This window comes from Ascaphus truei, unplaced genomic scaffold (genome assembly GCF_040206685.1).
Source record: "Ascaphus truei isolate aAscTru1 unplaced genomic scaffold, aAscTru1.hap1 HAP1_SCAFFOLD_2439, whole genome shotgun sequence".
Taxonomy (NCBI): domain Eukaryota; kingdom Metazoa; phylum Chordata; class Amphibia; order Anura; family Ascaphidae; genus Ascaphus; species Ascaphus truei.
The window spans coordinates 14,303-38,370 of record NW_027455365.1 but is presented as its reverse complement, the minus strand read 5'-3'; the positions used below and the strand labels follow the sequence as shown (position 1 = coordinate 38,370).

General features: G+C 43.7%; 1 protein-coding gene across 1 annotated transcript; it reads left to right on the top strand.

The window, feature by feature from the left end:
• Positions 1 to 18,650: 18,650 nt before the first annotated feature.
• On the top strand, positions 18,651 to 19,983 carry LOC142481061 (vomeronasal type-2 receptor 26-like). The gene has a single exon (XM_075582733.1). The coding sequence runs from the start codon at positions 18,651 to 18,653 to the stop codon at positions 19,545 to 19,547; it is 897 nt and encodes a 298-aa protein (XP_075438848.1). The 3' UTR covers positions 19,548 to 19,983.
• Positions 19,984 to 24,068: the final 4,085 nt, after the last annotated feature.

Sequence of the window (24,068 nt, the reverse complement as noted above, 5' to 3'; positions counted from 1 at the left end):
CCACAATAAAAAATAATCACACACACCAGCCCCTCACTAAATAAATAAATAAATCTAAAAAAATAGATAAATAAATATCTCTATATAAATAAATAAATAAATAAATATATATATAACCCCAACAACCCCTAACATACACATATATGCACATCAATGATACTATAGGCCGGCGGCGGCCCTCGGGTGTTACCCGCAGGCCTGCAGTACCAACTATGTGCCCCCCCAAATTAATGAATAAACACATACATACTTATAAAGAAATACCCCCGCCTTAACACTTACAGTATAGTAATGGCCACAATTACTATTATCCACAAAGGGATAATAGTAATGTGCCCATTTTAAATACATAAACAGCAATAAATACATTAAATACATATAGTACTCACCCATGTCCGGCTGCCACGATGAAGGCCATCCTCCTCTTCATCCTGCCCATGCCCCTCCGCTGCTGCAAAACAGACACAACAATGAAAACATCCAATGTAATGTCCCCTAACCCCTTAATCACCATAGCGGTTATTAACCGCTACAGTCATTAAGGGGTTAACCCACCCTCACCCACCATTCGGGATGCCTACATACCCTCCCACACTAACCCCACACCCCTTGAGGCCTAACCACCCTCACCCACTACCCACAAGGGAGTCCTACCCACATACCGTTGGGGAACCCCCCCCCCACCCCAGTACCCACAATAAAAACAATACACAGACCCACAATAAACATCATTATATTTATTAAATACATTACCCACCCCCTGTGCCCCCCATAAATACAAGATTTATCCTTTTACATACAGGGTTCATAACGCAGCCCCACGAGAGTCCCCGGTGGGCTGGCGGGGCACCTGACAGACCTACAGGGTACCAGCAGCCCTTTTCAAACAGGTTCTGGAGGCCTGCTGGTGGGTCCCGCCAAGCGCCATGGCCCCCAGGTGGTCTCCTTGGGTCACCGTGGGCCACATTGGGTCCCCACGGTAGGCCCAAGGATGTCTGGGAGCCCCGGGTCAGACCCACAGGTGTCTGCGGGGCCTCGGGTGGTTCCCACGGGGGTCTGGGGAACTAACGAGTGCTCACTATGGGTCGGCGGTGCCCCCACAGAAGTGGGACCACACAGCTTCATCCCCGCACCTACGGGTCGGTGGTGCCCCCACGGAAGTCGGGCCACACAGCTTCATCCTCGCAGACTACGGTTCGGCGGTGCCCCCACAGATGTGAGGCCACCGCTTCATCCCCGCATGTGTCACCCATGGAACCACCAGCCTGATACCCGTGGGATACCCGATGAGACCCACAGGTGGTCTCCAGAGGTCCCACGCAGAACCACGGAACAAACCCTGAATGTAAAAAAAATAAACCTGGCCTATACATTCAATACATACACCTCCCCCTCCCCCCCAACACCTACAGTACAATAATGTGCAAAATAACTATTATCCAGATATGGATAATAGATTAATTGCCCATTATTAAAAACATTAACTAGCATATTAAAATAAATAAAGTACTACTGACCTCATCAATTCGAAGTGTCCGTCGCCAGCAACATCCTTGTCTTGCCCACAAAATACATAGCCAAAACAAAGCCAATACATTGCAATTACATTCAGATATCAATTAACCCCTTAAACACCTTATCGGATAATAACCGCAAAGGTAATTAAGGGTTAAGCCACACTGGCCCGATACCCACCTTTCACCCATGAATATGTACAGTGGCTTCATCATGCAACTATATATATATACTGTATACAGATATATATATATATATATATATATATATATATATATATATATATATATATATATATATATACAATGAAGGTCTGCGCTCGTGTGTGAATAGCCAGAAATATAGGATATATAAAAATAGACTAATAATAAATTATAAATATATATAAACACAATATTAATAAATTAATATAATGATATACTAATACAATATATCCTAAATAATGAGATTAATTAATATACCAATAGTGCATTGTGGATGTCTAATAAAAGCAGCTAAAAAATACAATTTAAACAAAAAAAATATGTGTGGTGCTGTGAACTTTCCTTAATCTGCTCAATGCAGATAGTCCTATAAAGTCCAACAAATAAGTCCAATAATTGGGGAGTGACAGTAGCACTATTAGGACCGACAGGCAGCTTCTTTAAAAGGGCACAATGACTTCCCTCTCCACCTGCATAGAAAGATATAAGAAAAAAAAGCGCCAAATCCTAGTACATTACTGTGCAAAAATCGATATATTTAATTCCCAAAAATCTCAATAAAAATGAACTCACAAACATAAAACAATTAAAAGCATTGTTTGAGTTATACTCATGCTCCTAGGACCAGGAAACGCTGCTTTGCTGCTGTAGTCCCTCCGTGACTCCACTGGAACAGAATGCTGCCTCCGTTGTTCACTGCCTGCAGGAACTGACGTATCAGGCACTCCACGATGGTCTCTCACCCGGTACACACCACCAGTTGATCTTTAGTTCCCACCGGGGACGGTAGATGCCGCGGACCAGCGGATGACGTCACGGATGAAGTCAGTTAATCTGATGAAACGCGTAGGGAAGGTGTGCAGTGGACTTTCCAACGCTTGCTATTGAACTGTTGAGAATCTGTACCGGTCCGGTATCCAGGACGATTCCCGTGACGTCATCCGCTGGTCCGCGGCAACTACCGTCCCCGGTGGGAACTAAAGATCAACTGGTGGTGTGTACCGGGTGAGAGACCATCGTGGAGTGCCTGATACGTCAGTTCTTGCAGGCAGTGAACAACGGAGGCAGCATTCTGTTCCAGTGGAGTCACGGAGGGACTACAGCAGCAAAGCAGCGTTTCCTGGTCCTAGGAGCATGAGTATAACTCATACAATGCTTTTAATTGTTTTATGTTTGTGAGTTCATTTTTATTGAGATTTTTGGGAATTAAATATATCGATTTTTGCACAGTAATGCACTAGGATTTGGCGCTTTTTTTCTTATATCTATATATATATATATATATATATATATATATATATATATATATATATATATATATATATATATATATATACACACACATGATGAACCAACATACAAATAAATGTAGAAGGATTATCAAAACCATACTGTCCTACAAATAACACTTCTCCATACAGACACACTACATTAAAATCAATTTCCTTTAATAATCCTAACTGATCGTACAATCTAAATCATCAAATGCCAATGAAAATCTCACATTGTAATCAATACATTGCATTTACATTGTATATATGATACATACAATCAATGCACCATATACATTCTGCAAATGAATGTTAACAATAACAGTGCAAGCAAAATACAAATACCTCCAAACAAGTAAACTATTTTAACCAATCAAGTAAACAAAAATCAATTAGCATTCATTAATTACATCCCTAAACAATTCACATTCCATCCCGAACAATTAAACAATTAACTAATTCACGCCTGGAACAGAACAATTTAGCATGTGAAAAAATATAAGTAGCAACCAGAATACACAAGTTAAAACCAAGCATAGCCCTGACCTCAAACACACAATACAATACCAAGGATTACATCTATCTAATTGTAAAATACTTTAAACACACATTAATGCATAGCAGCATAGCCAAATTCATTTAAAACACATCAAATCAAGCTTTTAAAACAACATCATTTCTTACCCTGTATGTATATATCTCTCTAGACACACATACATACATACATACAGTGGCAAGAAATGATATACCACAAAGAAATAAATACACATGTTAAAAAAGCATTTAAAAAAAATTCAAGTTCAATTAAATACATTTCTTTAGTTCACTTCCATTACTTGGCCCCACCGACTCCCGTTGAACACCTTACTCACGTACAAAAACACCAGGCACAGGAACCCATAAAATAAAAAACCCATAAAAAAATAAACATTAAACTAAAAATCCAAATCAATCCACGGGTCTCCTAATTGTAATCCATCTTCATCTGTATTCTTCTTTCTTCTACAGTACCTTCTTCCAGGGTCTTCTTCCCATCTTCGGCCACACCCTTGTCTTCTTTCTTCTTCTCCGGAGGTCCTTCCTCCGCGGCGTCTGGCTTGAAAATGAGATGACATAGGCTTTTAAAGGCGTATGACATCACATTTTCGTCATGGTTCCCACGGTCCTGATTGGGCCGTGAAAACCATGTGTTTTGGCCGATAAAAAAAAAAATGATGACTTCACTTAAAGGCAATGAAAGCACAGCCAATCAGAATGGCTTTGCTTCAATTGCCTTTAAGATGACGTCATGAAAAGAAACATGGCCGTCCTCACATGGTACGGTAGCCAATCAGAGCGTGGGAACTACATCCCAACTCTGATTGGCTCTAGTATACCATGTGACAGAGGCTTGGGGGAGAACGGATGTGACGTCATTGAAAGCCTGTCACATGTAAGTGTGGGTGAGAGAGAGAGTGTGGGAGAGAGATAGTATGGGTGAGAGAGAGAGTGTGGGTGAGAGAGACAGAGAGAGTGGGTGAGAGAGAGAGAGTGTGGGTAAGAGAGACAGAGAGAGAGTGTGTGTGTGAGAGAGAGAGAGAGAGAGAGAGAGAGAGAGAGACAGAGGGAGTGTGGGTGGGAGAGAAAGAGAGACAGAGAGATTGTGGGAGAGAGAGAGACAGTGAGAGTGTGTGTGAGAGAGAGACACACATAGAGAGTGTAGGTGAGAGAGAGAGAGAGAGAGAGACAGAGGGAGTGTGAGTGAGAGATAGAGACAGAGAGATTGTGTGAGAGAGAGAGAGACAGTGAGAGTGTGGGTGAGAGACATAGAGAGACATAGAGTGTTTGTGAGAGGGAGAGAGAGAAAGAGAGAAAGAAAGAGAGAGTGTGGGTGAGCGACAGAGAGATTGTGGGTGAGAGAGAGAGAGAAACAGAGAGTGTGTGGGTGATTAAGCGAGACAGAGATACGGAGAGACAAAGAGACAGAGAGAGTGTGGGTGAGAGAGAGAAAGACAGACAGAGAGAGTGTGGGTGAGAGAGAGAGAGAGAGAGAGAGAGAGAGAGAGACAGAAAGAGTGTGGGAGAGAGAGAGACAGTGAGAGTGTGGTTGAGAGAAATGGATAGAAAGACAGTGAGAATGTGGGTGTGAGAGACAAAGAGAGGGTGGGTGAGAGAGACAGACAGAGAGAGAGAGACAGAGAGAGTGTGGGTGAAGAAGAGAGACAGAGAGAGAGACAGTGAGACAGAGAGAGTGTGGTAAGAGAGAGAGAGAGAGAGAGAGTGGAAGAGAGAGAGACAGTGAGAGTGTGGGTGAGAGAGATAGAGAGACAGAAAGAGTGTGGTTGAGAGAGAGAGACAAAGAGAGGGTGCGTGAGAAAGAGAGAGACAGAAATAGTGTTAATGATAGAGACAGAGAGTGTGGGTGAGAGAGTGGGTAGAGAGAGAGTGTGGGTGAGAGTGAGAGTGTGGGAGAGAGAAAGAGTGTGGGTGAGAGAGAGAGAGGGAGAGAGAGAGAGAGAGAGAGAGAGAGAGATTGTGGGTGAGAGAGTGTGGGTGAGAGAGTGTGGGTGAGAGAGTGAGACAGAGAGAGTGTGGGTGAGAGAGAGAGAGACAGAGACAGGGAGAGTGTGGGTGAGAGAGAGTGTGGGTGAGAGAGAGCGAGAGAGAGAGAGTGTGGGTGAGAGAGTGTGGGTGAGAGAGTGTGGGTGAGAGAGTGAGACAGAGAGAGTGTGGGTGAGAGAGATAGAGTGACAGATGTAGTGTGGGTGAGAGAGAGTGTGGATGAGAAAGAGAGACAGAGAGAGAGTGTGGGAGAGAGAGAGAGTGTGGGAGATAAATAGAAAGAGAGAGAGAGTGTGGTTGAGAGAGAGACAAAGAGATTTTGTGGTTGAGAGAGAGACAGAGAGACAGAGTGTGGGAGAGAGAGAGTGTGGGAGATAGAGAGACAGAGAGATAGAGAGTGGTTGAGAGAGAGACAAAGAGAGAGAGAGTGTGATTGAGAGAGGGACAGAGAGCACGGGTGAGAGAGAGAGCGTAGGTTACAGAGCGAGAGAGCGCGGGTGACAGAGAGAGAGCGTGGGTGACAGAGAGAGAACGTCGGTGACAGAGAGAGATTGTGGGTGAGAGAAAGAGGGAGACAGTGAGAGTGTGTGTGAGAGAGAGTGTGGGTGAGAGAGAGCAAAAGAGAGAGAGAAAGTGTGGGTGAGAGAGAGTGTGGGTGAGAGAGAGAGTGTGGGTGAGAGAGCGAGACAGAGAAAGTGTGGGTGAGATAGAGAGAGAGATAGAGACATAGAGAGTGTGGGTGAGAGAGAGAGTGTGGGTGAGAGTGAGCGTGTGGGAGAGAGAAAGAGTGTAGGTGAGAGAGAGAGAGATTGTGGGTGAGAGAGCGAGAGAGACAGAGACAGGGAGAATGTGGGTGAGAGAGAGTGTGGGTGAGAGAGAGAGAGTGTGGGTGAGAGAGTGTGGGTGAGAGAGTGGGTGAGAGAGAGAGTGGGTGAGAGAGTTAGACAGAGAGAGTGTGGGTGACAGAGATAGAGAGAGAGAGAGTGTGGTTGAGAGAGAGACAGAGAGAGAGTGTGGTTGAGAGAGACAGAGAGACAGAGTGCGGGAGAGAGAGAGTGTGGGAGATAGAGAGACAGAGAGAGAGAGTGTGGTTGAGAGAGAGACAGAGAGCACGGGTGAGAGAGAGAGCGCGGGTGACAGAGCGAGAGAGCGCGGGTGACAGAGCGAGAGAGCGTAGGTTACAGAGCGAGAGAGCGTGGGTGACAGAGAGAGAGCGTGGGTGACAGAGAGAGAGCGTCGGTGACAGAGAGAGATTGTGGGTGAGAGAGAGACAGAGACAGGGAGAGTGGGGGAGAGAGAGAGACAGAGAGACAGAGAGAGTGTGGGAGAGAGAGAGACAGTGAGAGTGTGGGTGAGAGTGTGGGTGAGAGAGAGTGAAAGAGAGAGAGTGTGGGTGAGAGAGAGTGTGGGTGAGAGAGAGAGTGTGGGTGAGAGAGCAAGACAGAGAGAGTGTGGGTGAGAGAGTGAGACAGAAAGAGTGTGGGTGAGAGATAGACAATGAGAGTGTGGATGAGAGAGACAGAGAGAGCGTTTGGGAGAGAGAGTGTAGGAGATAGAGAGATAGAGAGAGAGAGAGAGTGTGGTTGAGAGAGAGACAGAGAGAGAGTGTGGTTGAGAGAGAAACAGAGAGAGAGTGCGGAAGAGAGAGAGTGTGGGAGATAGAGAGACAGAGAGAGAGAGAGAGAGAGTGGTTGAGAGAGAGACAAAGAGAGAGAGAGAGAGTGTGGTTGAGAGAGAGACAGAGAGAGATAGTGTGGGTGAGAGAGAGAGACAGAGAGCACGGGTGAGAGAGAGAGCATGGGTGACAGTGCGAGAGAGCGCAGGTGACAGAGCGAGAGAGTGCGGGTGACAGAGCGGGAGTGCGCGGGTGACAGAGCGAGAGAGCGTGGGTGACAGAGCGAGAGAGCGCGGGTGACAGAGCGAGAGAGCGCGGGTGACAGAGAGAGATTGTGAGTGAGAGAGAGACAGGGAGAGTGTGGGTGAGAGAGAGACAGTGTGAGAGTGTGGGTGAGAGAGAGTGTGGGTGAGTGAGAGCAAGAGAGAGAGAGTGTGGGTGAGAGAGAGTGTGGGTGAGAGAGAGAGAGTGTGGATGAGAGAGAGAGACAGAGAGAGAGAGTGTGGGTGAGAGAGAGGTGTGGGTAAGAGAGAGAGTGTGGGTGAGAGATTGAGACAAAGAGAGTGTTGGTGAGAGAGAGACAATGAGAGTGTGGGTGAGAGAGAGAGACAGAGACAGAGAGAGTGTGTGTGAGAGAGAGAGAGACAATGAGAGTGTGGGAGAGAGAGAGATAGGGAGACAGAGAGACAGTGTTGGTGAGAGATAGAGAGACAAAGAGAGAGTGTGGGTGAGATAGAGAGAGAGAGAGTGGGTGAGAGAGAGACAGACAGAGAGAGTGTGGGTGAGAGAGAGAGACAGACACAGAGAGATTGTGGGAGAGAGAGAGTGTAGGAGAGAGAGAGACAGAGAGAGAGAGAGTTTGGGTGAGAGAGAGATAGAGAGAGAGAGTGTGGTTGAGAGTTAGACAGAGAGAGAGAGAGAGAGTGGGAGAGAGAGAGAGTGTGGGAATTAGAGAGAGAGAGAGAGATATAGTGGTCGAGAGACAGACAAAGAGAGATACAGTGTGTGGTTGAGAGGGAGACAGAGAGAGACAGTGTGGGTAAGAGAGAGAGACAGAGGCAGATAGAGAGAGTGTGGGTGAGAGAGAGAGACAGAGAGTGCGGGTGAGAGAGAGAGCGCGAGTGACAGAGCGAGAGAGCTCAGGTGACAGAGCGAGTTAGCGTGGGTGACAGAGCGAGAGAGCACAGGTGACAGAGCGAGAGGGCGTGTGTGACAGAGCGAGAGAGCGCGGGTGACAGAGCGAGAGAGCGCAGGTGACAGAGAGAGAGCGTGGGTGACAGAGAGAGGAGCACGGGTGACAGAGAGAGAGCGCGGGTGACAGAGAGAAAGCGCGGGTGACAGAGAGAGAGCGCGGGTGACAGAGCGAGAGAGCGGGTGACAGAGCGAGAGAGCGCAGGTGACAGAGCGAGAGAGCGCGGGTGACAGAGAGAGAGAGAGCATGGGTGACAGAGGGAGAGAGCGCGAGTAATAGAGAGAGAGCGCGGGTGACAGAGAGAGAGAGCGCGGGTGATAGAAAGAGAGAGCGCGGGTGACAGAGAGTAACAGTCACACACACTCATTCACTCAGTCACACACACTCATTCACTCAGTCACACACACTCAGTCACTCAGTCACACACACACATATCACACACAGTCCACACACAGTGTCACACACAATCACACACACACACACACACACACACACACACACACACACACACACACACACACACACACACACACACACACACACACACACACACATACCTGTCTTCTGGGTTACGGGGGATTCCGATGTCTCCCTTGTGAAGCTTGTGTCAGATCTGGAAGAAAGCAGTATAGGTTATTTCAGTGTAGGTATAGGGCAGTTAAGATATATATAGGGTAAATAAGATATCCAGATCCAGAGACAGAGAAGGTGTGGCAGAGAGAGAGAGAGAGAGAGAGAGAGAGAGAGAGAGAGAGAGAGAGAGAGAGAGAGAGAGAGAGAGAGAGAGAGAGAGAGAGCGAGAGAGAGAGCGAGAGAGAGAGAGAAAGAGAGAGAGAGAGAGAGAGAGAGAGAGAGAGAGAGAGAGAGAGAGAGAGAGACAGAGACAGAGAGACAGAGACAGAGACAGGCATCAGACTTGGGCACTCTCTGTGAACCTAGAAAAAACCAGAATAATGGTATTCCCAAAAAAATCAAAAAAACATCCAACCATATCTCAATTCACACTGGATGACAAAGCACTGGAACAGACAATGAGCTACACATACCTTGGTCTGACAATCAGCTCATCGGGGAAATTCAACCTGGCCATAAATACACTGAAGGAGAAGGCCCGCAGAGCATTTTATGCAATAAGGAAACAGATGTACCACCTCAAACCACCAATAATAATCTGGGAGAAAATATTCAACAGCATCATCACACCCATCCTTCTGTACGGCAGCGAAGTGTGGGGCCCTGTAACATACCCAGACTCCACAAAATGGAATACCAGCCCAACAGAAATACTGCATCTAGAATTCTGCAAATACCTTCTCCAAGTACACAGGAGTACATCAAACAATGCATGCCGGGCTGAGCTGGGCCGCTTTCCTCTACTGCTCACGGTACAGAAGAGAGCACTGACATTCTGGGCTCACCTAAACACCAGCCATCCACAGTCTTACTGCTACAGAGCAATGCAAAGTCAGGACCTCCTCACTAAACCCTGTGCCATCAAACAACTTGTCCTCTCACTCCAAGGACAAAACCCAACATATATTAACAACCTGCCGAAAAAAGAAATCAACTCAATCGCCAACGAAATGAAGAAGCAGTATGTGACAAGATGGGAAAATGATATCCAACGCTCAAAGAAGCTGGAGACCTACCACAGCCTACAGAGAGAATACACTCTGGCACCCTACCTACTGAAGGTAAAAGACCCAAAACAGAGACAGACCCTGAGCCAGTACAGAATAAGTGCCCACAGCCTAGAAATAGAAACAGGCAGGCACAGACAAAACTGGAAGCCCCGGGAGATGAGACTATGCCAAAGATGTGAGCAAGGTGAGGTAGAAGATGAAACTCACTTCCTGTTGCGTTGCACACAATACTCTGAAGTGAGGAGTGCACACCTAGAGAAACTAACTGCTGTTATCCAGAACTTTAAAAATACAGAAGAGAACCAAAAAATAGCGATCCTCCTGGGAGAAGATGAAACCACAGCAGAACTAGCTGCACACTATATCAGCACCTGCCACAAGCTGAGAGACGTACATTAACCCCCACACCCCTATGTGAAACTGTTACCCATATACCCTGCAATCATTATACCCTATCCCTAGTATTCGTGTAATTATTATCCCCCACCCCCTATTATTCATGCTTTGGCAATACTGAAATGTTCTTTCGTCATGCCAATAAAGCTATTTTGATTTGATTTGATTTGATTTGATTTAACAGAGAGACAGAGAGAGTGTGGGAGAGAGAGAGAGACAGAGAGAGTGTGGGTGAGTGTCACAGTAACTTGTGACAGGGTATAATACAGTATACACCAAATATCTGGGTTGAATTGAACACAATTTAGATATAATAAATATAGTTTATTCCTTAAAGAAGGAGAACACACAAGATGGTACAAATAGCAGACAGGGTATATACACTTACTTAGGGGTTGGACAATGAAGCAATCAGGTACAGGATTGGCAATTCATTCAGCAATACAGGTTCAAATGAAGACATCACGAAAAACAATGGGTATAGGGCTTACACTCGTTTATACGGAGTTTCAGCCCCATATCCTAACCTTGGGCACCTGAAAGTCTACCAGACTTGTATCTAGTCAAGAAACCCGTTTGTCTGTATGTGTGAATTATGGCACTTACAGACCACTCAGGCTCTGCGTTTCTCCACCCTATTGTACACAATCACAGTGGTTAAGTCTTTGATCAGGGGGGCTGTTGTAGACAAATTATCGCCCTCCTGAACATTAATATAAAGCAGAGCCAGTAACTTTTCCCGAGCTTTTATACCAGCCTTGCAAAACAGTATATTCTTTAATATCTACACATATTAAAAGAATACGTTCTGTGGGTCTGAGTGGGCTGAAATTTGCCAGGTCCTAATTCAGGAGGACACTTGCCATAGTGGCCAAATATCAGCCTCCCACAACCCCCAGAACCGGAGATACAAAAAACAAGTTAAAATCCCCTATTAACTTTAATGCAGGATTCTCCGCTATAAGCTAAAAGAAATCACTACATTTCACTCTTCCATTGAAATCAATGAGCTCTGCCGCTATAGGCTTTCAATGGAGCAACTCCGCCATTGAAGTCAATGGGGAAATCACAATTTCACATTTGCCCATACTCCATCTGGTCGTTCGGAGAGGGCTGGAAATGGCCATGCAGTCATGCCGGAGCAGTGACTACATGCGACCAAAATCCCAGCCCTCTGGTACTCACAGAACTGGAGATATGGATTTTACCTTTACACACTTTCAGACTTAGCCGTTTCAAAGCCACATGACTTTCCTCCATTAGAATCAATATGGCCGGCGCCTCCATAGGAAATGCATGGGCCGGCACCGCCATAGGATTCAATGGGACCTCCGCTACCATTAGAGTCAATGGTGCGACCCTCATGGCGAGCGCGACCCTTTACAGGGGTCCTTAATTCTCGGACCCAGTGGTGATCGAGTGTGGGGGTTCCTAGGGTCAAGGGGCAGAAAGAATTTTATTCCTGGGTGCCCTAGAACCTAAGCTTCCCTCGCCAATTGTATTTGAACTTGAACTAGTGTGATGATGAGGACGTCCTTCATATAGGCACTGTTAAGTGCAAGTTTTATTTACTCTATTTATGCTGGCTGGCTGGCAAATGTTTTATTTATATTGGGCAGAGGATGAGATATGCACTCAATATCAAGGGTAATAGAGGTGGGGTAATTAGCTGCCGGTGCGCTGGTCCTGGGAAGCTCCTGTAGTCCCAAACGTTCCAGTACAAAGAAGAAGAAGCAGGCACACAGTCTTACTCAAAAGGAGGTTTAATATGCCATAAAGTCCAACATTTCGGCAGTCTAATACTGCCTTCACCTTGAGAAAGGCAGTATTAGACTGCCGAAACATTGGACTTTATGGCATATTAAACTTCCTTTTGAGTAAGACCGTGTTCCTGCTTCTTCTTCTTTATTTATAATGGGCAAATTAGCTATAATCCATATCTGGATAAGAGCAATATTGCCAATTACTGTACTGTATGTGTTGGGGAGGGGAGGGACGGGGGGTTGTTGAGGGTAGAGGAGGAGGGTACTAGGGTTGTTGCATTTACTTATGTTTATTTAAGGTAGAGTGAGTGGGTGAAGGGAGTTATTGCCCCAAGGTGTGTGTTTAGGCCTACCGGGTGGGTAGTGGGACTGGTGAAACCCTTCATTACCATAGCGGTTCCCACCGCAATGGTAGTGAAAGGGATAACTCCTCCCGCAACCTTCCAGGCAGGCCTAAACACCCATCCTGGGCAACTACACCCTTCATCCACCCTCTCTGCCCCCAATAAAAAGACTATTCAAGTTTAACCCCTTCATTGCCTTAGCGGATATCCGCTAAGGTAATTAAGCTGTTTTTATAAAAAATGTAATACTAGTGTGCATGAGCAGGGGGTCTCTGGAACAGAACATCATTGATTTGAGATCTGGGGACCCCCTGCTTCCCGAGATACAGGCACCGTTATTGGGTGCCGGTATCCCCATACAATGTTTAAATGTCCCGCGTCATGTGACTAGGACATTTAAACGCATAGGCGATACCGGAAACCCATAACAGGGAAGCAGGTGGTCCCCGAACCTTAAATCAATGTGGTTCTGCTCCTTGAGACCCCCTGCTCACGTACACTAGTATTAGCATTTTTATAAAAACCCTGCGATCACTTGTGAGATATGTACTACTTGCGTGTACTGACTGATCTGTGTGGTTGATTTTAAGTGCTGGTTGTTTAAAGTGTGTGCAGTTAGAACCAGAACAGTTTGAACAAGGAAGCGGTTAAACAAGGTATAGTTTATTGAAGTACAGTTTACTGTTAGTACTTCTAAACTTCATAGTTGCTAGAATGAGCAGGATTGAAAATGCCACTCAATGCACATCTTGCCACATGTACAGTATGTGCACTTGGAGCAGCTGTTCCAAGGAGCATACCGCTGTGAGAGGTTTGAGTGGGTGGTCTCTTTAGAATCAGAGATTGCTGATCTGAAGAAGCAACTTGCAATATTGAGGGACATTGGCAATCTTGAAAGGGGTTTAGAGCTCACTGAGCAGGCCCTTGCTTCGACTAATGGTGCAGATGGTGGCGCTGTTAGTGAGGAGCAGGTAGGTCGCCGGGTGACAGTTAGAAGGGGAAGCAGGGGCAATAGGGAGAGGCAGGTCATTTCTGAGCTGAAACATCCCAATAAATTTTCAATGTTGAGTGAAGATATTGGGAATGTTGAGGCAGAGATGGCAAGGCTGGGGGAAACTAATTCCTCTAGCAGCCAGGGGAATAGTTCCTCCAGCACAGTGGGGACTCAGGATGCTCAGATACAAAGAAAGATTGTGGTGGTAGGGGACTCCATTATTAGGAAGGTAGATAGGGCAATCTGTTGCCAGGACCGCATGAACCGAACAGTTTGGGTTCTCATGGGTGCTAGGGTTCGGCAAATTGCGGATCGGGTAGACAGATTGTTGGGGGGGGGGGGCTGGGATTGACCCGGCGGTCTTGGTACACGTTGGCACCAATGACAAAGTTAGAGAAAGATTGAAGGTCCTAAAAAATGATTACAGGGATCTAGGCCAAAAGTTTAAGGCAAGGACCTCCAAGGTAGTATTTTCTGAAATACTACCAGTGCCATGCGCTACCGCAGGGAGACAGTCAGAGATCAGGGAGGTTAATGCATGGCTAAGAAAGTGGTGCAGGAAGGAGGGATTTGGGTTTTTAGAGCACTGGGACTCCTTTTCTGAGAGGTGCCATCTATATTCTAGGGACGGATTGCACCTCAATGAAGAGAGATCTTCTGTGCTAGGGGGGAGCATGCTAAAAAGGTTGGAGGAGATTTTAAACTAGGATGGAGGGGGGAGGGGAATGAAACAGATAATGAACTAAATGAAATAGATGAGGATACAAGGTAGTATGGAGGTAGAATGGGGGCAAGTGCAAATTTGACAAGCAGTGAGACACCCATAGTAAATACAGATAATACTAGAAAACTTCTAAAGACTAAACCAAGTCGGAGCAGAAAGGATGGAGCAGATAAGATAATAGTACAGGCTGAAAAAAAACTTAAATGCATGCTTGCTAATGCAAGAAGCCTGACATTTAAAATGGGGGAGTTTGAATTAATAGCTACAAGGGAGCAGTATGATATCATAGGCATTACTGAAACATGGTGGGATGAAACTCATGACTGGACAGTTAATTTAGAGGGTTATTATCTTTTTCGGAAGGATCGAATAAATAGAAGGGGAGGTGGAGTATGTTTATATGTTAAACCGGATCTAAAATCTATTATAAGGGATGATGTCTACTAAGGGAATGATGAAAATGTAGAGACTTTGTGGATAGAAATTAGCAGTGGAGGTAAAAGTATAAAGAAAATGTTTGTGGGAATATGCTATAAACCACCAAATATCTGTGAGATTGAGGAAGCTAAAATACGTTTGCAAATGGAGAAGGCATCAAAACTGGGTCATATTTGCATAATGGGGGATTTTAATTGTCCAGACATGGACTGGGGCAATGAGATTAGCATTACAACAAAAGGAAACAGGTTTTTGGGGGTGCTTAAAGACAATTATATGACCCAAATTCTTGAGGAACCAACCAGGAGAGGGGCAGTTCTGGATTTGGTCATATCAAACAATGTAGAAGTAATAACAAATATTCAAGTCCTGGAACATTTGGGTAACAGTGATCATAACATGGTCTCATTTGAAATAAATGAAAAAAAAAAACAGATTACTTGGGTTCAACAAAGACTTTAAATTTTGAAAGGCAGATTTTAATAAACTAAGGTCTAATCTAGTAATAATACAATGGGATGATGTTTTTGCAGGGAAAAATATAGAAGATAAATGGGCAATCTTTAAAACATTGTTAGAAAAGCACACGTATCAGTGTATACCCTTGGGTAATAAGTATAAAAGAAATAAGTCAAAACCAATGTGGCTAAATAAACAGGTAGGGAACTGTATGGCTGCTTGTGACAGGGTAAACAAAAGCCACCAGTTATATGCCTGGAAAACCTATGTCTAGTCTGCAGTGCAGCACTGACTAGGTTAACTTCAGCTGGGAACCTCAGGACAATTAGCTGGATCCCAGCTGCCTAATCAAGGTGTGTTAAAACCCAGGCTGTAGACAGAAGGAAGCTGGCTGTTGATGAGAGAGGAGTAAGCTGCTAAAGTGATTCCTGAAAACAAGGTCTGAGTAGCAAAGTAGTGAAACTGTGAACTGTCTGTTCCCTGCATAAAAAAAGGGTAGCTGCATATATATAAACTGTCTGCTAAAGCGAAGCTGTTCTTTTCGGTTTGCTGAAGGAAAAGCCATTTTCGTTTGTTGCTGAAAAATAGCTATTTTTGTTTGGTGTGCTGTATATTTTTCAAGGCAAAATAAAACAGCCTTGTCAAGAAACCCACGTGTGTAGTTGCATGTACCCTGCAACAGTCTCATTTGAAATAAATGATCAAAAAACAGATTACTTGGGTTCAACAAAGACTTTAAACTTTAGAAAGGCAGATTTTAATAAATTTAGGTCTAATCTAGTAGTAATACAATGGGATGATGTTTTTGCAGGGAAAAATGTAGAAGATAAATGGGCAGTCTTTAAAACATTGTTAGAAAAGCACACTTATCAGTGTATACCCTTGGGTAATAAGTATAAAAGAAATAAGTCAAAACCAATGTGGCCAAATAAACAGGTAGCAGAGGAAATGGACAAGAAGAGGAAGGCGTTTAGATTCTTTAAGTCAGAAGGGACAGAGAAATCGTATCAGAATTATAAGGAATGTAACAAAAATTGCAAAAGGGCAATCAAATTATCAAAAATGGATAATGAAAAAAGGATTGCAATAGAAAGTAAGGTCAACCCTAAAAAAAGTTCTTTAAGTACCTTAATAACAAAAAAATGAGAAAAGAAAATATACTAGCCTTTCAGTGTGAGATGGGTAGGCAGATTATTGGAGATAAGGAAAAAGCTGAGGTATTAAACAAATTCTTTGCCTCTGTGTTTACCAGGGAAGAATCAAGTTCAATAGTAGTGCCGCAGGAGGAAGCCACAGCCTCCATATTAATGAACAATTGGTTAACTGAGGAAGAAGTTCATAAGCGACTTGAAAAAATTAAAGTAAATAAGGCACCTGGCTCCGATGGCATACATCCAAGTGTTCTCAAGGAGTTAAGCTCAGTAATAGCAAAACAATTATATTTAATATTCAAGGACTCAATTTCCACAGGCTCAGTACCACAAGATTGGCGTAAAGCAGATGTGGTGCATATATTTAAAAAGGGAGCTAGATCACAACCGGGAAATTACAGACCTGTAAGCCTGACTTCAATAGTAGGGAAAGTACTTGCAGGTTTAATATGGGATAATATTCAGGAATAACTAATGGGAAAAAAATTATTAGTAATAGTCAGCATGGATTTATGAAGGATAGATCTTGCCAAACTAACCTTATTTGTTTCTTTGAGGAGGTAAGTAGGAATTTAGACCAGGGTAATGCAGTTGATGTGGTCTACTTAGATTTTGCAAAGGCTTTTGATACGGTTTCACACAAGAGGTTGGTGTACAAAATAAAGAAAGTTGGACTCAGTAATAATATATGCACCTGGATTGAAAACTGGTTAAAGGACGGACAACAGAGTGTTGTCATAAATGGAACTTTTTCAGGTTGGCCTAAAGTCGTGAGTGGAGTACCTCAAGGATCGGTACTGGGACCCCTGCATTTTAACTTGTTTATTAATGACCTTGAGGTTGGGATCGAGAGCAAAGTCTCCATCTTTGCTGATGATACTAAATTGTGTAAGGTAATAGAATCAGAGCAGGATGTAATTTCTCTTCAGAAGGACTTGGAGAGACTGGAAACATGGGTAGGTACAGTAAATGGCAGATGAGGTTTAATACAGATAAATGTAAGGTTATGCATTTGGGATAGAAGAATAAAAAGGCGACTTACAAATTAAATGGAAATATATTGGGGGAATCCTTGATGGAGAAGGATTTAGGAGTGCTTGTAGACATCAGGCTTAGCAATAGTGCCCAATGTCATGCAGTAGCTGCAAATGCAAACAAGATCTTATCTTTCATCAAACGGGCAATGGATGGAAGGGAAGTAAACATAATTATGCCCCTTTACACAGCATTAGTAAGACCACACCTTGAATATGGAGTACAATTTGGGGCACCAATCCTAAGAAAAGACATTATGAAACTAGAGAGAGTGCAGCGAAGAGCCACCATATTAATAAAGGGGATGGACATTCTAACTTATGAGGAGAGGCTAGCTAAATTAGATGTATTTACATAAGAAAAGAGGCGTCTAAGAGGGGATATAATAACTATATACAAATATATTCAGGGACAATACAAGGAGCTTTCAAAAGAACTATTCATCCCACGGGCAGTTCAAAGGACTCGGGCCATCCCTTAAGGTTGGAGGAAAGGAAATTTCACCAGCAACAAAGGAAAGGGTTATTTACAGTAAGGGCAGTTAAAATGTGGAATTCATTACCCATGGAGACTGTGATGGCAGATACAATAGATTTGTTCAAAAAAAGGTTGGACATCTTTTTAGATGGGGAAGGTATACAGGGATATACCAAATAAGTATACATGGGAAAGATGTTGATCCAGGGATTAATCCGATTGCCAATTCTTGGAGTCAGGAAGGAATTAATTTTTCCCCTTTATGGGGTTTTTTGTTTGCCTTACTCTGGATCAATATGTAAGTATAGATATAGGATAAAGTATCTGTTGTCTAAATTTAGCATAGGTTGAACTTGATGGGCGTATGTCTTTTTTCAACCTCATTTACTATGTAACTATATGTACTGGGAGAGGCGGCTGGCCAGATCGCACTAGGGAGAATTTTGAGTGAGGCTTGCGATCTTATCGCTGCTGACCGCACGGTTCTGGAATTTTCCTGCCTCATGGTTTGAGAGTAGTCACGGAGCTTTCTGAATACCGTGATAACTCAACTGACAAACCATTCAGCGGAAACATGCCAAACCTTGCGATGTAGCAGCGAACTTATCAAGGCTACTAGAATTAGCCCCTATATACATCAACCTCATCAGTTGGTTCCTTGGCAGGCTCTTTTTTGTTCATTGGGGATGAAAGCTTGAGGCTAATATCATGTTGTGTATTTTTGCTTATTGAGTATAGATACCTGTTCTCAGACCTTTGTCGATTCTTATGTTTAATGATACCACGTTAGTAATGCTGAGGTATGGATGCTAATGCAACGCAAACAGTTTGAAATGTTTCCATAAAATGTAATGTTATAAATATTTGTAATTATTTTCTCTTGTCAGATATGGAAAACTGTTTGAAGTGCCCTGAGGATCACTGGCCTAATATAAGGAGAGATACTTGTATCCCAAGAATTATAGATTTCCTCTCCTACGAGGAACCACTAGGTGGCGGTATTGCAGCCCTTGCTGTTTTCTTTTCTGCTGTCGCTGCTGCAGTGCTGGGGATCTTTATCAAACACAAGGACACTCCAGTTGTAAGAGCCAATAACCAGAACCTCAGCTACATCCTTCTTATCTCTCTTGTGCTGTGTTTTCTCTGTTCTCTGCTTTTCATCGGTCGTCCTGTGAAGGTGACCTGCCTGCTACGACAAGTGACTTTTGGGATTATTTTTACAGTTGCTGTGTCTTGTGTTCTGTCAAAAACCATCACAGTTGTCATCGCCTTTAATGCTATGAAACCCGACAGCAAATTGAGGAGGTGGGTGGGCACCAGAGTATCCAGCTGTCTTGTCCTCCTCTGCTCACTGGGTGAGGTTGTGATTTGCATTGTGTGGCTAATTCACTCTCCGCCATTTCCAGACTATGACACCAAATCAGAAGTTGGGAAGATGATATTACAGTGTAATGAAGGCTCGGTCACTATATTCTATTTCGCCCTCTGTTATATGGGACTTTTGGCTTTCTTAAGATTTATTGTTGCATTCCTAGCAAGGAAATTACCAGACACTTTCAATGAAGCTCAGTATATCACCTTCAGCATGCTGGTGTTCTGCAGTGTTTGGGTCTCCTTTATCCCAGCATATCTGAGCACCAAAGGCAAATACATGGTGGCCGTGGAGGTATTTGCCATCCTGGCTTCCAGTGCAGGACTTCTGTGCTGTATCTTCATTCCCAAGTGCTATATTATCCTAATGAGACCTGAGCTGAACACTAAAGCCCATTTAACCACAAAAAAATAACAAATTGTGGTTGGCGTCTTCTTATATACATCTAATATACTCCAAAGAAAGTTATGACATAAAGGAATCAAAATATACTTAATACTAAAGTAAAACAATTTTGATCTATTTCATTTTAGGGTTAGTATAATGTACTTTAATTTTGCATTAGGGGGAACTTAATTAAGAATTTTAAACTCTGTACATAATGTTAGAATTGTCCAAATGAACACTCTGTTATTAACACGTTTAGTGCCAGGGGTGTTTGCCACCTGCGTGGTGACAAAACTATTCAGCATTCGTTGTTAAGCTTTTCATTGGTATCTCTCATCTTGGGTGGATTTCATATAATGTGACCAAGATATGATGTCATAAATATGGGGGTGAGGGGCTGTCTATTTAATTTTCATAATATTGTTTCTGGATAATATTGACTTATATCCCCTGATTATACGGATACTAGGTATATATAGATTTACTATTCTAACCAACACTGAAAACAAATTAGCAATTCGTGTCACCTGAAACATTTAGGTCTGAATGCAAAAAGATAATTTGATAATTTGATTGTTTTTATATAATTGATACAAATTATGATTGTGATGCTACTTTGACTAAGATAGCCATTATATAGTAGTAACATAACATATTAGCAAGTCTACTGATGTTTGAAATGAATTACATACAAAAATAGAATGAATTAGCACTCATCCTGTCTAACACAATTCAGCAAGATGAGCTATGATGCTGCATCCACACCGCAAGATGCATATAACTGTACAAAACCCAAACTGGATCACCACTCAAAAATAATAATTAAGGACATACTGTACATTTTGCTTTTTTGTCTCACCAAGTTTTTCTTTAATGTATAAAAAAAAAGCAGCAACACAGAAAAGATCAGGACACACAAGGATAGGAAATGTTAGCAGACACACACTGTTAGTATGTGCACAATAGAGCAACGTTTCAAGGCCTACTGGCCCCTTCATCAGGCTTAATCATAATGTCCATCCAAGGAGGTTTAAATAGTCCCTGTGGATACACATGTGCCCCTGATCAGAGTCTCTCTGCACTGTGCAGCCATTACAGTGACGTCACACAGCTGCTGTTGGAGCTGGCTGCACTTCCTATCAGTACACAGACAGGACATCTGAAGCCTCACAGCAATACTGACATACTGAACAATAGGTCACCGAACATAGGAGAAAATGGAGCGGACCTGTGCAATGCACTCCAAAAGCAAGAGGGCTAATACAGTTTGGAATTTGAAATGATTGGCGTCACTTAAAGGGATGTGATTAATGACATCAGATAATTAACATTTGCTGTACATATTAGAACTGGATTGTGGGAAATGTATACCTGTATTAAAACACTGATCTTGCACGTTTGATCTCTATACACCTGAAAAAGGTTTAATTATTTTTACCCGGAAATGTTGTTCTATTGCTTGTCTTCTTGTATACTAATAAATGGTCGGAGTACCTTTTTGGACATCACAAATATGACTACATCTGCTTTATTTTTATTGTTGGAAATTGTGGTGCTTTGAGGGGATCCCACCATGGAGATGCAATGCACCACTGAAAATATATAGCTATTTTTCCCAACAACAGGAATTCAGAGCAAGTATACATTTTTCAGTATTAAATAAACAGTTCACATGTCTCTATTTTCTGGAGGGAGGAAATTGCTCTTGCAATTATCTTTCAGAGATGATCTGCATCCCCTAACCTCTGTAGAGACCCTGTTTACAAGATACTAGCATTTATTCTCACAAGGTAAGAATAGGTTTCCGTTGACAGAAGGACCAGGATGGCTTCTGCAGCTAACAGATAGATGCAACATCATTGGTACTGTAGATCAGGGGGTGCGCAAAGTGGGGGGCGTGCCCCACAGGGGGGGCACCATATTTTCTGGGGGGGCACGGCTGATACAGAGGCCGCACGTTTCCCCTGAAAGCATTTAAAATAAATGCCGGGGATCACGCGAGGCCTCTATCACTTTTTACTTACCTTCCTTCCAGCGACGCGTCTCCATTGCCTCCCGGCATCAAATGACGCAGTGAACGTGACTTCCCATGACCCCGATACGTAATTTGATGCCGGAGCTGTGCAGGGAGGGTGGGTGCGAGCCGGAGGGGAGAGGAGACAAGGGGGCGCATGTAGGAAACTTTGTGCACCCCGGCTGTAGATGATATTATGACTTTCTATTTGCAGGCATAGAGTATTTGTACGTTTTTTTTCCGTCAAACACAGACCTAAAAAACTCAGATATCAACTAGAGGGGTTCTGGCCTTTACTCAAAAACTTAAAGGGACTTCCTCATTCACATCAATAACATACAAAAGACAATATTTGTATTACTGCATTAAAAATGGAATCTGTCATTTTCTTCATACTGATTAAATGCACGAGGCCTGAAGTGGCATTAACCTTTGCAACTATAAGTTTAAGTACTGTATACTGACACAAGGAAATGATTGCACTGTGTAAATGCCTATTTATCATCAGTGTGATACATAGCCTACCAGCCTCCTGATTCATCAAACTCTGTTACGGGTCAGTGCATCTGAATGGGACTTAACTCTGATTCAAGGTGAAGGAGCTTGAAAAAATTGGAGTCTAGTGAGGTAATTACTCTGCTATCAATCCCTTACAATTGTTCACTTTCTACAAGTCGTTCTAAATAAACAACCTCAGTTCTGTAAACTAGGAGTAAAAGTTCATTTATGGAGTCTCCTGGCTGAGCTTCAATAGCTGATTGAAACCTGCATAACTTTAATTTGTGCTAATTCATCCTAAACAATGGAGCATCTGGCAACCTCTTCTTCCACCTGTTCAACATCTCTCTAAATCACTCTCACTGGGGATATTCCTTCTTTCTGAGCTACTGTGCTTCATCATTGTGTTGTTTCTACTAGTTGCTATAACAGTGCAATCTCACTTCTAAACACACAATATACTAGAGCTGCAATAAAGCCACAAAATATTCTCTACTGATTTTCAATACTAATGTAGTTCATAAATAGATATATGTGCACTGGTAAGGCAAATTTAGACTGGAAGGCATAACTGTGAAGATCACACGAAAAAGTGTAAGAAATGTAACATGTGTGTACATATTGCTTGTGTTATAGGCTAATTAGTAAGTAGAGATGGGCAAATTTATTTTGTGGTTTTGGATCCAGTCTCCAGATGCTCTACCATGGCTCAGGTGGGAGGAACAAGGATGTCCCAGGGGGAAGAGAGGTAAAGGGAAAAATGTACCCAAACAGAAAAAGTTGAAATCACAGAGGAGATTCTGAAAGAGAATGGAATTTATAATCTGTCTGAGTTCCAGTTAACATGTGCACAATTCAGTTTACTCAAAAAGAGCTTAACTTTTGCACCAGTGAACAAACTGAGCAAATTTATGTGCCTATGTGGCATGTTACAACGTTGCATTTCTGGCCTCAGGGCATGTATCAGTGAGCTGCTACTGCAGCCTCTGAGATCCTCACCAGAATGGGCTAGTCTGCCCTCCCCCTGTTTTGTTCCCAGATAGTCTGTCCCAAGACTATTCCTTTTACCCACATTGCTCCCCACTTCCTTTTCCACCCTGGAGACAGTGAGTACAGCACCCATCTCTGTTAATCTCCTATGGCAAGGCCATCTCTTTCTACCTGCTTCTAACTACAAATCACTACTACACACCATCCACAAGTACCTGTATTCTGCTGCTTTTCCCAATAAAGTGAAGGAAATATTATAGGACTTGGAGTGATTTGGAAAGGGAGCTGAGTTAATGCTATCTGGGGCAATTCACACATCACACGTGACCCTGGCTACAGAATAGTGTGTGTGTGTGTGGGGGGGGAGAGTGTGTGTGTGTGTGGGGGGGAGAGTGTGTGTGTGGGGGGGAGAGTGTGTGTGGAGGGGAGGAAGAGTGTGTGTGTGGGGAGGGAGAGTGTGTGTGGGGGGGAGTGTGTGTGTGGGGGGGGAGAGTGTGTGTGTGTGGGGGGGGGGGAGGGAGAGTGTGTGTGTTTGGGAGGGGAGAGTGTGTGTGTGTGTTTGGGGGGGAGAGTGTGTGTGTGTGGTGGGAGATAGTATGTGTGGGGGGGGAAGTGTGTGTGTGTGTGGGGGGGGGAGTGTGTGTGTGTGGGGGGGGAGGGAGAGTGTGTGTGTTTGGGGGGGGAGAGTGTGTGTGTGTGTGTAGCGGTCATGTAAAATGGCTACAGTCATCTCTCCTGCTGACAGTAAGGCCTGGTAAGTTGTGGGCATGCCAGCAGTAATTATGGAGGTTTGCCCTCACACCCTGGTGAGGTGCCCTATGTATGGATGGGAATGGTCACAGACTCTGACTCCCTGGTTGGTGATGTCAGAGTTGTGTCAGCCCCCAGAGTGTACATAAGGCACAGCACTGTGTCTAAAAGTTAGTTCTAGTGCTAGTTCAAGTACACTTTCTAGTGGAGTGGAGTTATGTTATAATAGCTGAAGCAGGAGTCTGTGTCCAGGGACCTGGCACAGAGTAAAGACATCCCGGCTGGGATAGGGAATC

Excerpts from the sequence above, each read along its gene's own strand:
- LOC142481061 (XM_075582733.1), top strand. The coding sequence starts at position 18,651 with ATGGAAAACTGTTTGAAGTGCCCTGAGGATCACTGGCCTAATATAAGG.